The 14,972-nt window shown below is 39.9% G+C and overlaps 1 protein-coding gene across 3 annotated transcripts in view; it reads left to right on the forward strand.

Moving 5' to 3' along the window:
- Nucleotides 1–14,860, forward strand: part of LOC135102563 (uncharacterized) — a 94,993-nt gene extending 80,133 nt beyond the window's left edge. For all 3 annotated transcript variants that reach the window (XM_064007848.1, XM_064007853.1, XM_064007856.1), the window contains 8 exons: nucleotides 820–873; nucleotides 4,987–5,788; nucleotides 6,581–6,665; nucleotides 7,865–7,996; nucleotides 8,194–8,378; nucleotides 8,484–8,655; nucleotides 9,000–9,211; nucleotides 11,610–14,860. In XM_064007848.1, the coding sequence (XP_063863918.1) occupies nucleotides 5,600–5,788; nucleotides 6,581–6,665; nucleotides 7,865–7,996; nucleotides 8,194–8,378; nucleotides 8,484–8,655; nucleotides 9,000–9,211; nucleotides 11,610–12,878 (2,244 nt within the window). In that variant the 5' untranslated portion in view covers nucleotides 820–873; nucleotides 4,987–5,599 and the 3' untranslated portion in view covers nucleotides 12,879–14,860. The remainder of the gene's footprint in view (nucleotides 1–819; nucleotides 874–4,986; nucleotides 5,789–6,580; nucleotides 6,666–7,864; nucleotides 7,997–8,193; nucleotides 8,379–8,483; nucleotides 8,656–8,999; nucleotides 9,212–11,609) is intronic.
- Nucleotides 14,861–14,972: the final 112 nt, after the last annotated feature.

Below are 14,972 nucleotides of genomic sequence, written 5' to 3' on the forward strand. Positions count from 1 at the left end.
TAGATCACTCGTATCGAAATACCTGGTAGATGTGCACCATCCACACTAGTACGACGCCTGGCATAGGTCCTCGTGTTGTTGGTGTTGCCTGCCTTCCAACACAACTGTCGCGGTGCACTGGCTTATTACGTGGTGGTTACTTTTTGATCCGACGTAGAAAGTCGGAACACTCACTATCTGTAGAACTGAATATCAGAAGTGAGTTCCCTCCATCTACACGTGATAGGTGTTATTAGAATGTGAATCCAGTAGTCTGGTGGCAAGCTTTCGAACTAATTTATCGGCCGTACTGTCGGATTTCTGAAAGAAGTATTGGGAACTGCCATCTTGTGGGCGAATATTTCACGATTTCTTAATTTCTTTTCTTGTCTCTGGCACGCACCTGACGTAGAAATATTCCCTCAATAAAAAGTGTTACTACCGAGGCATCATTTCCACGTGAGAGTGTTGTGAGAACCCATTTCCATCACGGTGTGTTATGGCTACATAAGGGGTGGCTCCAGTGCTGCGCTAGTCTGAGCTAATGATCATTAACTGGTGAACCAGCTCGCGTATACTGAAGAGAATGGCACACCGCCGCCACGTGAACATTTCCAGGAGAGTGCTGGTATTGGCATCACTCCATTGCACATAACCGTGACAATGTATCGCTTGTGTATCCTGGCTTGCGAACCCTTCATTTGCAGGTTTATTCACGAGTGGAGTTCCGCATGGTGGCCTTCAGTACCGGCTACTACGTAAGGTTGCAGCAGTGGTACCTTTCACCTCATGACGTCGAATCAAACCGAATTTAACACTTTTTATTCTTCACCTTCGCAGGTGCCGTGAGGTTGACGTCCTCCAACATCTCCAGCCTCCTCTCCTTCATGTGAGGTGAGTGTACACATTGTTACGCCACATGAAGCTTCCTCTTATATACTACAAAACTCAATTGAATGTGTGTGTGTTTTGGGGGGGGAGGGGGGAGGGCTGGCAGAACGATGCATGTTATGTTCGTAAGAAAGATGAAGATGGGGAAGGAACAACGAATAACAAAGCAGGAAAGATAGCCAACTTCTGGGACGAAGTGAAGGAGTGACTGCTTCCGTTACTTCTTTGTCAAATACACGAGAACTTTTTGTGTTGGCGTGAAGATGATCGAGTCACGTGTTTCTGGCAGTGTGATAACTTTTTTCCTTGCTTTTTCCACTTTTTTTTTTACGTAAGTTTTGTCGTGGAATAGACACCATACAGACAAGAAATTATACGAAGTTGTACAGCACGTATTCTTTTGTGCTTTGTACTCTCATCAGGACAGTCTTCAAAGGACACACAGATTATTATTATTATTATTATTATTAGTAGTAGTAGTAATAGTAGTAGTAGTAGTAGTAGTAGTAGTAGTAGTAGTAGTAGTAGTAGTAGTAGTAGTAGTAGTAGTAGTGGTTGTAGTATAGTATGTCGTGTTTTTATGAGTGCGTTTTTCTTCTTCTTCTTCTTCTTCTTCTTCTTCTTCTTCTTCTTCTTCTTCTTCTTCTTCTTCTTCTTCTTCTTCTTCGCCTTCTTCTTTCCATACTCGCTTTTTTTTAAGGTGGCTCCTTCACATGAATTGTCTTTTGTCAAGATAGCTTTTCCTTTAGCGCCGCAAAGTACCTATAGAAATTCTTGTAGATAGCTGTATTCTTTAGTGTCAATAGTCCATCTAAATCATCAAGGTTCATGGCTAGAGGAAGGTCTCTGTTCTGCACTGGAATCATAGAGGCTGATGGTGATATAATAAGGATGACTGATGATGGCGATGGTGGTGGTGGAAACATTTCATCTCGTATGTGGATATGTTGTTGTTGTTGATTCAACACACGAAACATCTGGGTGTAGAAAGGTTTTTTTTTTTTTTTTTTGGGCACTGAATGAATGGAAAGTAGCTTCATTCATGAGGCGGCTTCTCCTTCCTGCGGGGCTTGGGAGGCGCACCAGCTCAGACCGCGACTCCACTCCTGCCCAGAAATTACATGTTCGATCCCGTCGTCCACCATCATTTGGGGGGCAAGTAGTGTTCTTCTGTAACCCTAGTTTGGTTACACGATTTTTGTTATGTAGCGCGTCTAGAATTCCATTTCACCATATTTCTCGTGACAGGAAAGTGTACAGAAAAATGTTGTGCGGTTGCCGAACATGACGACAATCCCGGCGGTAGAGAGCTGGGTAAACTTACTACTTGTTTAAGCTTCTATTTAGCAGCCCCTCGCATTGACCGCGGTTCATTTGCAGTGTTGTCCATTGTAGGAAGGAACGTGTAGCATTCAAACTCAAAGTAAAATAAAGAGTAGGAGATTTAAACTATGAACTTCTCTTGAAGTTCCCTTTCCTGCATGACAATGATGATGAAGCTATTCTGAGAGAATCAATAACACACCAGTGAAGCTTGACGGGGTTAAGAGAAGGGAGGCAATGTGAAAAAGCAGAGGACGAGAGGAAGCAAGGTTGTGTCAAGGTCACGCTACACGTTCTCGGGCAGTCGAGCAGAACTTGGACGTGAGGAATGAAGAAGACCTCAGTGATCCATTGTTATGTGTTGATGGGAAAGGTGCTGCCATTGCCGATGAGAACATTTGGGTGGCAGTGGAATGCAGAGGGCGAGCTCAAGCGATCCTAGCTCATCTGCCTGAACCAAGAAGCTGCAACTGTGACTACAATCTAAAGAAAGGTTACTCGTTCTTCTGCATCATACGACCTGCGTTACTGGCTGTGATACCTTTGCAGCATTATCTTCACTGCTCGTGATTCCGAGAGGGCACGTGTTCCCGTCCCTTTTTGTCTCACACTGTAGTCTGACTTTTTTATACTTCAGCATTTGTTTGTTTGTTTTTTTCTTTATTGTGACTCGCTATAACAACACCTTGCTTGCAACACATCGTTTCGTTCTCTTGTGACAGTTGGTTTGTCTTTCCCTTGCTTCCTGGGATGTTGCTTCAAGAAGAAACCGGTCCCAGCGGCGGCATCGACACCCGGCTAAGTGCGGCGCCTTCCTTGCTGCTCTGAAAGTAACACTAAATTTTTGGAGGAGGATTTTTCTTTCTTACATTCCACCATAACCAGTTTGGCCTTGGGTTGATATTTTTTTTCTCCCTCTCTCTCTCTCAATTTCCTATGATCGTTGTTGAAGAGGGTATGGGACTTCTTGACAGGATTCCGAGGTGTGATTTCCGACTTACCTCACACTGAATAATATTGTTAGTATTTATGATGCAACACATTCCCATCTTCACCACCGTTTCCTAACCACCTACAAGGTATGCAGTGTACGGACTGACACAGGTGACTTGGTCCTGTCTGTGTGACCAGAAGGAAAATTATGAGTGTTCTTACCATTCTCAGGGTGACAAGACAGACAATCCTGCACAACACTACGCACAGGTGAACACACCTTTCAGAAGAGACTGGTCATTCACAAGAACAAGACTCATGCGAGAGGAGGCTGAGCGGTGCCTGGCGCGGCACATTCCGTCATGCACCGCCACGCAGGTCCCTCACCACAACGCCCCTGACCGTGCCCGGGGTGGAGGGAGCGAGAGGGGGAGATGGCATGAGGGTGTGACCGAGAGGCTGGCGGGTTAAGAAAGTAAAATGACTGACAGATAGAACAATGATGACGAATGTGTCGAGAGAAACTGGATTAAGAAATTGTAAACTCCCATGATGTAAATTTTTAAGCCATCAATTTCTTCTCTTATAATAATTTTTCATACGTAATGAGGAACGGCACACTGGTCACCGTCAAGGTCTGTGCTGTCTGTAATATCGCAGCGTCAGTTGCTGGTGAATAAATCGATGGTGTCTCACAGCCACCAGTGCCATTGTATCTGACGAAATATTGTCTCCTGCCTTGCATCATTTAAGTAGTGCAGGTGTGGGTATTATATTGAAGTGTGCTACTTTACACTCTTGGCGACAAGTTAGCGAGGAAAGGAAGGCACTCTGGACCATAAGGATGAACCCAAGCTTCTCTCCTTCGGGCAGCAGTCTCGTGTGTTCCTTACCAAACACCAGCTGGTCAGGCCGCACTGCACGTCTACATCTCCTCTTCGGAATTGTGGCAACGTTTATTTACTTATTCCCTGCACTTATGTATCTACTCATATATTTACCTCTGAAATTCATATATGTACGTCCAGGTGAATGTCAGGTTCTCAGCACGCCGTTTGCGGTCTTGAAGCTCGTAATATTTGCGAGTGTCGAGGTTAGGGACGAGTGCTGGAGGACCGCTGAAATAATGGCATTATTTTATTCTTACTAAGAGAGAGAGAGAGAGAGAGAGAGAGAGAGAGAGAGAGAGAGAGAGAGATTTTGCAGTCTTCTTTCTGTTTAAGGAGTGAATCTGGAAGACTCTCCATGCCTTTCACGCCTTGCTCCGGTTGGGGGGTAGAACCGGTGCACTGTCTCTGGTTGACTGAGAGAGAGAGAGAGAGAGAGAGAGAGAGAGAGAGAGAGAGAGAGAGAGATGATGTGTGTGCGCTTGATGTCTTTCTGAAGAAGCACCCTTGCCCATTACCTTTCCCTAAGCACTATTCTGAATGACTCACATTTTCATGATGAGTTCTTAGCGTTCACCAGTGCGGGACCCCACGCCACACTACTACACATCCTCTCCCTTAGTTCCGGAAAGCCCGAAAGTTCGCTAGCCAACTCATTTCCGACGAAAGGTGTTGCGTCACTATGTACTCAGCCTGGCATTGCCTGACTAGTCATATGCCTTTCCTAAACCTACGCACTGTCACACTTTGGTCAGGTGTAACGAATTTTAAGGTTAAATGTTGCTTTAAAATTAGACTTTTAATTCGATCTCTGAACTACCAAGGAGTTATAAGTAAATTCAAGGGCCAAACAGGTCGCACACAAGAAGAATGTTACTTGTGGTGGAAAGAAGTTGCCGGAAGTGATCGGTATACGTCTGGTAGTGGGAAATGCTTATAGAAGTGCTTTCTCACCGATTCTTCTTAATTTCAGATTGGAGGCCATCACCGAGGGAGGAGACTAGGAAGAATCGCAGCGGCAGTGGCGACAGCGCACTGACTGAGCGCAGCAGTAGCGGCTGGGAACTGGTGGGGGAAGGTTGTATCGCGCTCGTCCTGCGCGATCTTTGTGCACTTGTGGACTAAGGCGATCCTTGAGAGTGTGTTTGTGACGAGTTGTACTTGTCGAGTTTATGACGAGTCAGAACCAACAGTTATTTGACACAAGCCACTTATTTGCGAATGAAACATCCTATGATCAAATACATATATAAAAGAGAGCGACATTGAAAAGGTGTGCGCGGCCACAGAGCCGGGAGGACCAGCAGGCCGCCAAGGGTCTGGCAGCTCGCCCGTCCACGCCCACACCACTCGTGACCTGCGGGAGGGGTCGCGGGGGCCGGGACAGGTCGAATACGATTTTAGGAGTGATTAGAAAGTTAACTTGATTTTCCTTTTAAAAACTGTCACTGGATTGTAGAATTTGTATCGAGTGTTTACCTGAAGAGTGACTCGGGATCATTACATTAGTGCTTGTGACCGCCAGCAGTGGTGTGAGCATGTAATAACTTCCCGTGACCCCAGCCATCGCCACCACCACCACCACCATGTCCACGTCAGGATCGTCTGTGGGGCAGGGACCACACTTTGTCCCCCTAGGCATGGCCCTCACGCCCCGGAGCCTCCTGAAGAGGCACAAGCTGCCCACCGCGGCGCACCTCCACGCACCAACAGCACCGTCTGGACTGGATCTCTCCCGCCCGCTGCTCCTCTACAACACCTACAACTCGACAAAGGTAAATACAAGACTGGACGCTGTTTTTCACTGCGTTGACGGTGAACTCGTATGCTTGCGGCAACACGTTGTACTTCGAGAAAATATTCAGAAGTGAACATCGCGTTCTACTCGTATTTCATTTCATAACTCTATTTGTTCTTAAACTTTTTTTCATATAATTCCATGACAGGTTTTCCTTTGAATCGTTCTCTCATGCTGCAGCTCAGGTGATACGCGTTCCTTTCACTTGTAGTATTGCGCACTGATTCTGATTCTGTGTGTGTGTGTATATATATATATATATATATATATATATATATATATATATATATATATATATATATATATATATATATATATATATATATATATATATATATATATATATATATATATATTACGTCTCTCTCTCTCTCTCTCTCTCTCTCTCTGGACGTGAGAGAATAGTGTGTGTGTGTGTGTGTGTGTGTGTGTGTGTAACCTAATATTACGGCAAGCGGAGGAGGAGCTACTTTACCTTGACGTCCTACCAGCCTTTAATCTGATGGAGTACAACGGGAGCTCAGTAGCCCTTCTGAAGCCTGTAGAGGCCCGTTCATGTGGGGGTTCTCCACGACAGTCTCAGTTTCTGCCTTGACCTGTCGAGTTTTTATATCTTTGTTTTGTTGTCTTCATTGGAAAAATATGGAAAAAATATAATAATAATAATAATAATAGTAATAATAATAATAATAATAATAATAAATACCGATGAAAGCGTCCCAGTATGAATAGTTCACGGTGTGTTGAATAGTGGCTTGATGTCCCATAGGTGCGGGGCGTGTCTCTCCGGCCAGGGAAGGATGGCGCGCTCATCCCGCAGGGTCCTTCAATAGTCATCCCAGACTCCTACACTGGTAAGTCAGGTCGAGCGTTCATTTGAACAGCTGTTTTTTTTTTAATCACATTTGTTATCTGACACATAATCTGAGTGAATGGATCTGCTGCTCCCATCATCAAAAAGAAAAATCAGTCGAGTCCTTTAACTCCTATGTAAAACTATGAAACATTATTAAGCATTCATATTATTATCTCTCTCTCTCTCTCTCTCTCTCTCTCTCTCTCTCTCTCTCTCTCTCTCTCTCTCTCTCTCTCTCTCTCTCTCTCTCTCTCTCTCTCTTTACACCTGCAGTTCACATCAAATAGTCTGCAGTAGAATATTAGTTAATAAGTATGCAATACAGTAATTATTCTGTTTCTTGTATCTAACAATACGTATTTACATTTATTCATGAAAACAAGAATCCAGCCTGCCACATGCCATTCCAGTCCTGGAACAGCTTAGCAATCCCAATAGTCCAACATAATGAATCTTATCTGCTGGATAAAGTAGGAGATCAGCACCTACGATGTCACCAGACCTTGGTGTATCCCATTTATCTAAACACCAGTTCATTTGTGTGTCAGTCAGTCACCTCTTACTGTAGGGTGGCAGTGATACACCAGTCACCAGGGCAGCAGTTCAGGCTCTCAGGCTCTAGTGTCAGATTAAGATGTCATGAAGATCCTGCTTTTAATTTGAAAGTCAACTCAGGTCAGCCTCATTGAGTATGGATCAAATAATGACACATTAACCACACCATAACATCCTTTAGTTTTTATTTGCTTTCAGAGGTAGATTTTTCTCTGCCAGTATGACCAACATGATGTCACTACAGTTACTGAACATGCCCGTTCATTGACATAATTATAAAAGCATTCATGTATTACACCAATCCTTTAGTGCCTATTAAGTATGTTCTATGAAATACCTTTCCTCACAATGATTATCATATTTTATACACACTCAAAGCATATCACTGCTTCCCAACATTATTAACCTTACTTCATTCCTGTAGTGTACTACATTGTCATCTTTGAAATCTGATGTATTCCAAATTGACATTCAAAAACTTTTTCTCTTCTTTGAATAGTTTGCATATGGTATCTCAATTCATTGGCTTGCCATTGTTATCAAGTAGACATCTTTTTAGTTTCTCCAAACTCTTTTCTAAGCCTCATTTATTTATTCATTTATTCATTTATTTATTTTTATTTATTTATTCTTTTTTTATAGGTTGGTTTGCCATCATGACAAGTGATGGCCGTACAGCATCCTACTACTCCACAGTGGAGCAGGTGGCATCCAGCAAAGTGACCTTCTTCCTTACCCGCTATGATGTCCCTTCCTACACAAAAACTGAAGAAAGTGAGTGGGACTATCTGGTGCTGATGTGATGCTATCTTCCTCAACATCTCAATTTTAACTCTTATTGAGTGCATTTTTCTAAGTAAAATTTTACTAACTTTTCATAAAAGTTGCTTAATTTTATTCTTATTTATATCTTATTCTCTACCATTTTAAGTGATAACACCTGTCAAAAGATAATAATTTTTTTTTTTTAGGTGATGGCACATTCTCTTATCAGAAGAGTGTTGTTCAGAGTGGCCATGTATTGAAACTGCTGGGTATCTATGAAGACCTTAATGCTCGCCGCACAAACAGTAGTGGGCGAGGCCATGATTCCTCTTCCTCTTCCTCTGTCTTCACATGTGACAAGTATGCACAGTGCCTAAACTACAGGAATGAGGTGAGCACATCCTGCCTGTTGCTCACAATGATCTAGATGAAAATCAATACTGATGTAAGTTCTGCTCCAGGAAGTGTTCAGACACTAAATTCACTGTTCCGGCAGGTATTGTTCCTGCCTTTCTCAGCATCAGGCCGCTTCTACACAACAGCACACAAAAGCAGTAAAAACCCCAACCATGTGTATTTGATGGCCCACATTCTAAAGAACCATCGCCTGCCCCTCACAGTACGACTGGTGTGTGGCTACATGCCAAGAGTTCCCTGTAATTTCACAGGTGAGTGACGCTATTGACAGAATAATGATGCTAATATGTTACTTTGCTCATTTATATTACCTTGCCATAATATACATCCAAATGATGCTCCACAGGAAATGAGATAAAAGAGGGAAGAAAACAAGTATAGGAGGACATAAACCAGGAATAGCATGAGACATTCTATCACTTATATTTAAGGAGTACATCTTCTGTCTTTATTGCTAGAAAGTGACATTCTTTATTCCTTGTATACATGTATATACATCTATACACATATACATTCATATATGTATGTATTTATTTATTCAAGAATGGTAGTTTATATTTTAACTTTCTGCCACCCTCCATGCTCTTGTCTTCAGGAATGCTACGGCTGGAGCAAGCCCAGAAGGAATCAGTGATCCTGGCTTGCACCATGACTGATGAAGCTCAAGCAACTTTATTTGAAATTGATGTCTCCTCCAACTTTGCTCTGACACCAGTCAAGGACCCCATGTTCCCCAAGACCCCAATCTTCCTCAAAACAGTGTCGTACTGTGAGGACGAGGCTGAGGCCTGGCGCCGCCAGATCAAGGTGGGCACCACCTCTGCACGTTGTCCTTCTTCCATCATCACATTTCCTAATGTTAGAAGGTATTAACAAATTATAATGTCTTCATTATGTTCAATGTTCCTGTATGTCATATTCTTTGGCACTTTGTAAATTATTATTTAAATTAATTATATATTCTCAGTCTCAAGATGGAAAGCATAGAGATACCCCCTTGTGACATAAAAGTAGCTGATAGGTATGAGTGAGGGGACTGGAGACCCTTCCTCTGTATGCTTGTTCTTATGACAAGATGTAGGGAGGAACAGGAGATTCAATTCTCACTCCCTAATGTAAATGCTTTCTGTCAACTTCCCTCCTTATATAGATAGATTACTTTATTATGCTACTTATATCCTGTTAAATGTAGTTTTACCTCCCTTTTTCTTCCCATTTCTGGAAAATAATTGATGTACATGCCATGGGCATGATGTATTCCCTACAATCATGATCAGCACCTCTCCTTATTAGTGAAATTTACTTTACCTAATTTTTCATGTTCTCATCCCTGGGAGATGAGCAGATTTCCATGCTACCAAGTGCATATATACACTACAAACATTATTTAGTAGACATACACAGATTCATAAATAGTCATTAGTAAAGACATACTATTTAAATTTAGCATGCAAAATGAGTAGTATTTCAGTATAGGACAAAAATTTGTTCTTTATCTTTAAAAATAAAAAATGCTAGAAAAAAATATTAAATTACTGCACCAGTGCAGAGTAGAATATGTGTAGTGCACTGCAATTTATTTAGTTAAGATAACTCTAGTATACTCGATGTATCAACCTGCTTCACCCACACTACATAAATAATTAAATATTTTGCTCTTGTATTCTAGTGCTTTAGTGTCTCTCTATCTCTCTGACATCTCACTCCCACTGGGAGCATCCTTCAAGAGGGCAGCCACCACAGAAGAGCCTGCAGCTCTCCCTATCCAAACACTTCCTTTATGCTTGTTCAAGGACTCAGTTTCTAGTAGCACCTCCTTTACACATATATGCCATATATGTATACTCCTACCTTATCCTTTCATCTCCCAAGTGACCTTTCTCACCCGTTAGGACCTTCAGTTTCACTCATATATACTCATATACAAGTGTTTTGCTTTTCATCTTCTCAGTATGGTTATACTACCTCAGTTTGCTCCTTTTCATTCATTCCACCACTCTACAATTCATTCCACTTCCACAGATGTTCATATTGCATCTCATACACATTTTCATTAGCTTCATCCTCTCATCTTGTCACTCTACATGGGTGGGATAGGGTGGCTTAGATACTTTATCTTTTTGAAGAGGGGAAGGCTAGGCCATCCTTACCTTGCTGTGGTACACCTCATTAGCTTTATTCATCCAACAGAATAAATGCATGCTCAGGTAGCTTTTAGTTTGATCATTTTTTTTATTTCATATATAATACTAGATACATGTGTACATAATAATTTTATCACATGTGATGTAGTGACAGATGTGCACCCATGCATGAATAATCTTGTTGTGTTGGTTAGTCAGTAAATAGACACAATGTGGCTTGGAAAGGTTAATTGCATCATCCCAAATTTCATAGTTATCACTAATGAAGTATCTTTATCCACCTCAGACTCAAAAGGTAAGGAAGAGAGGACAATAAAAAAAACATCAAAACATTCCAGCATGCACCTCACAATTTAACCTTTTTTTAAGTACATGAATATGCTGTACCTACATGTTCTGTTTCACTTATGACAGAAAAATTCTACATTATCTATTGTGTATTGGATTCATTGTAATAAGTATCACATTTTTGTTATATATATATATATATATATATATATATATATATATATATATATATATATATATATATATATATATATATATATATATATATATATATATATATATATATATATATATATATATATATATATATATATATATATATATATATATATATATATATATATATATATATATATATATATATATATATATATATATATATATATATATATATATATATATATATATATATATATATATATATATATATATATATATATATATATATATATATATATATATATATATATATATATATATATATATATATATATATATATATATATATAACTTGATTTTAATTATATTCATGTCTTGTCACTTGTAGGTAACTTCAGTAGCATGTCAATGTTAATGCAGAAACTCAAATATCACTACATATTTGTCTCTGCAGTTTTTTCTTTATTGTTTTACAGTACCAACAGTGCTTTTCTTTTTAAACTATATGATGAAAGATACCTAAAGCATAAAACTGAGAACCTAAAAATTAACACAGATTGCTGAAGGTTTCAGCTGCAATGTGACATTAACTTTAAATTTTTCTTCCATTTTAGGTGACTCATCATGTGACGGAGAAGAGGTCAAGATCATTGACCAGGTCACTGAGTGACAAGTTCGTAGAACCATTAAGCAACATTCGACCCCTCAGTTTTTCTTTCCTTTCTGATCACGATAAGAGGAAAGGGCGAGAGCGGGACCTTTCAAGAGAAGGAAGACCACCTCCCACCAGTAAGGACAAAAGCCGAGATTTCAAATTCAAAGACTTCCGACGAAGGGAAAACAGTGTAGAGAAAACAAAGTTCACCTATCATGACAACTCCAATGGGTACAACAGTTATCCTCTCAAGGACTCTGGCCGGGAACATAAAAAGGCAGACCTTCGAAAGATCTCAAAGCAGAACACTTATGTCCTACAGAATGGTAAGACAGCAAAGCAACCTGAGAAAAAGCCTGAAAGTGAGAGTGGCAGTTTTATATCATTCAGGTCTATAGAGAATATGGATTATTCACGTGTGGTTGATGATATCAGTCCAATATCAGAAAGAAGAGAGGAAGGTGAGGATCATTATGCAGAGATCTGCCCTCAGACTCTAAGAAACAAAAACATAAATAAAAATGATGGTCCCCTCAGCTTGCCAAACCTCAGTCTCTTCCAAACCAAAAAAGGGAAGGAAGCAGTTTCCAGGAAATTCTCTAACAGTAGCATCAACTCAAATAGTTCCAGTCTGAGGAGTCAGTGTTCTCTAAGAAATCCTATGAGGCAAGTTGTCAGTAATGGATCGAGTGAAAGTGAAAGTATAAAAGTAAGTGTTATGTCACCGGGAAATAAGTTATTAGGTGAAAGTGCTCCTAGGAAAGAAAGGACAAACAGAAATAGATTACTTGAAGCCTTTAGAGAAAAAATGTATGATAAAAACACAGTGAGTCAGCCAACTCGTGAAAGAGTATTTGAAAAGGACAAAGATGATGAGGTGTGTTGTGAAGTTGTAAAAAAAAACAAGTGTATCTTACCAGAATCTAGAGATGTAGAAAAACAACACAGTGTGAATGATAAGATGAAAAGAAATCTTGTGGATAAACCAAATGGAGCCTTGCAAGAAAAGAGTGGCAGTGCACGGAACACCAACGGCTGTGACAACATCAATGAAGTGTACATCATACGTGTGGTTGTGAAAGACCGTGAGGAAAACAACATGTCCACCTTGGCTAAGGATAAGTCTGGTGGGTACTACATGAAGATCAGAGGCTTTGAAGTCCCTAAGGATGAAATGAAAAATGTGATAGATGTAAATGAGATCAGTGGATATGATTCCCTTTGCTGATCTCATTCTTGACATGCATCCTATCAGTGGACTAAATATCCCTTCCTAATATTATATTGTATATTTCAATATATCACTTATACATTTACAAAGTTTTGATCAATCACCATAGATCAAAATTGTACATAACATTAGGTAAATATATTGCTGAACATGCATGGGGACTAACAGTAGCTCAGTTTCTACAGGTCCAGCAGCAGTAAATGACAAAAACTACTGAAATATTCATGGAATAACATGGATGAAACTTAATTCAGTATTGTGGATTGTCATCAAACAGCAGTATCAAATTTTCCTATTTTTTGTAAACTTGTTGTTATTCCACAATAATTTCATTAACTGTACATAGAAATGTGCAACAGGTGCTAGTGGCACATGAGAGCTTTGTTCAACTACTTACTGATTATGGTATGTACCAGAAGGCTGATGTCAGGAAGCCATGGGTAGCAGTCGAACTCGTCAAAGAAAATGGTCTGGGAAGAGCAGGATAAGTGTAACAGCAACAAGCCCAGCTGACACTAAAGGTGACATCACACTAACCAAATTTGATGAGATGAGTATGAGCTTGAGTGGCAACTATTTGCCCATTAGATACCTTAATCACAAGATGACAGTCAAATTTTGCTCCAGGTGTTGCTGGGGAGCTGCTTGGCAAACAGCAAGCAATTGATCAAATTAGTTCTTTTTTACACTGAAATTTTAACACAATGTGTTATTGTGCTGGATCCATACATCCACCTAAGTAAATCATTACTGTATTCATCTGGTATCATAAACAGTGTCAGTGACATTAATACTTTTGATATTGATATTACTGGATTGTGTCAACCACACAAGATGATGCAGTCCTGTGGAACCCCAATATTCCACATTTCAAGAGTCACAAGCCATCCCAAATCCATGAACTTCTCAGCAGTCATAACTGAAGTCAAACTTTTTTTTTTTTTCCAGTAGGTAAAATTTTATGTAAATTCAAATAATGTTGTGATAGCTGAAGAGTGAAGGAAGTTGTCAGTGTCAGATTTAGTCATGTACATCCAACCCTGCCTATCATTCACCACACAAGCTAGAATTAACTGTGAGGATGTCAGTGAAGTACTTCTTATTAAATTTTCACAATTTGAGCTCTTACTCATTAAATTTTTCCAAGTGTGATGCCACTTTAAGGGTTTATCCCAAAACTAGTCACCATCAGCTGGTGCTTAAGGACTGGCTATGTAACAGGCCAACCTTAGTACTTATCAGTCAGGCTTAATCTGAGTATACCACTACCCACAAGAATCATGTCTTTGATGACACTTTACCTGGTAAGAAGAAAACCCACTGCATCATGGACAATACAAAATTAGCAGATTCCTGGTAACTGTAAAGAATCCCATAACTGAATCAGTCTTCCCTGCTAAGTACCAACTGCCACTCCTGCACCAAAATCCTTAACAGCTTCCTGGAATCCCATCACCACCATATCCACAACTCTCAATTGTAAATCAGAGCCACAAAAGATGATAAGAAAGTGCAGGATCTAATGGAGATCTAAGGGCAAGTTCATGGGTGAAATTGGTGTAGAAAGTATAGAATATCAATGTTTGAGTTAGCAAGAAAAGCATAATTATGATTAAAACCAGGTACATAGTTGTTATTATTACACTGATTCAGGCAAAAAGACTGAGCTATATAATAATAGTCAACCATACACCAAAATAGAAATAAAATGAGAAAATATACTCATACTTTTCAGAGCTCATCCTTAATAAGTTAACTATACTACTTGATTATGAAAAGACAATCTATTATACTTCATGTTGAGTAGGACACATGTTTATCACACAGCCATGTCAAGCAGCCCTATGTTGTTTTGCTCTGTTGCTGCAAATTACTGGCAAATGAAAACCAAAAGCTGGCCAGTAGCACCATGAGTTAAATGTGAAATAAATAATGTAGATATACACTATCCTTAAATATACCTTTTTGTTGTACCTTCACTTGAGTTTTCTTGACCAAAATTCTTGCCATTTATATTGATACTTACCTCTCTCTCTCTCTCTCTCTCTCTCTCTCTCTCTCTCTCTCTCTCTCTCTCTCTCTCTCTCTCTC

This window comes from Scylla paramamosain, chromosome 1 (assembly GCF_035594125.1).
Source record: "Scylla paramamosain isolate STU-SP2022 chromosome 1, ASM3559412v1, whole genome shotgun sequence".
Classification (NCBI taxonomy): Eukaryota; Metazoa; Arthropoda; class Malacostraca; order Decapoda; family Portunidae; genus Scylla; species Scylla paramamosain.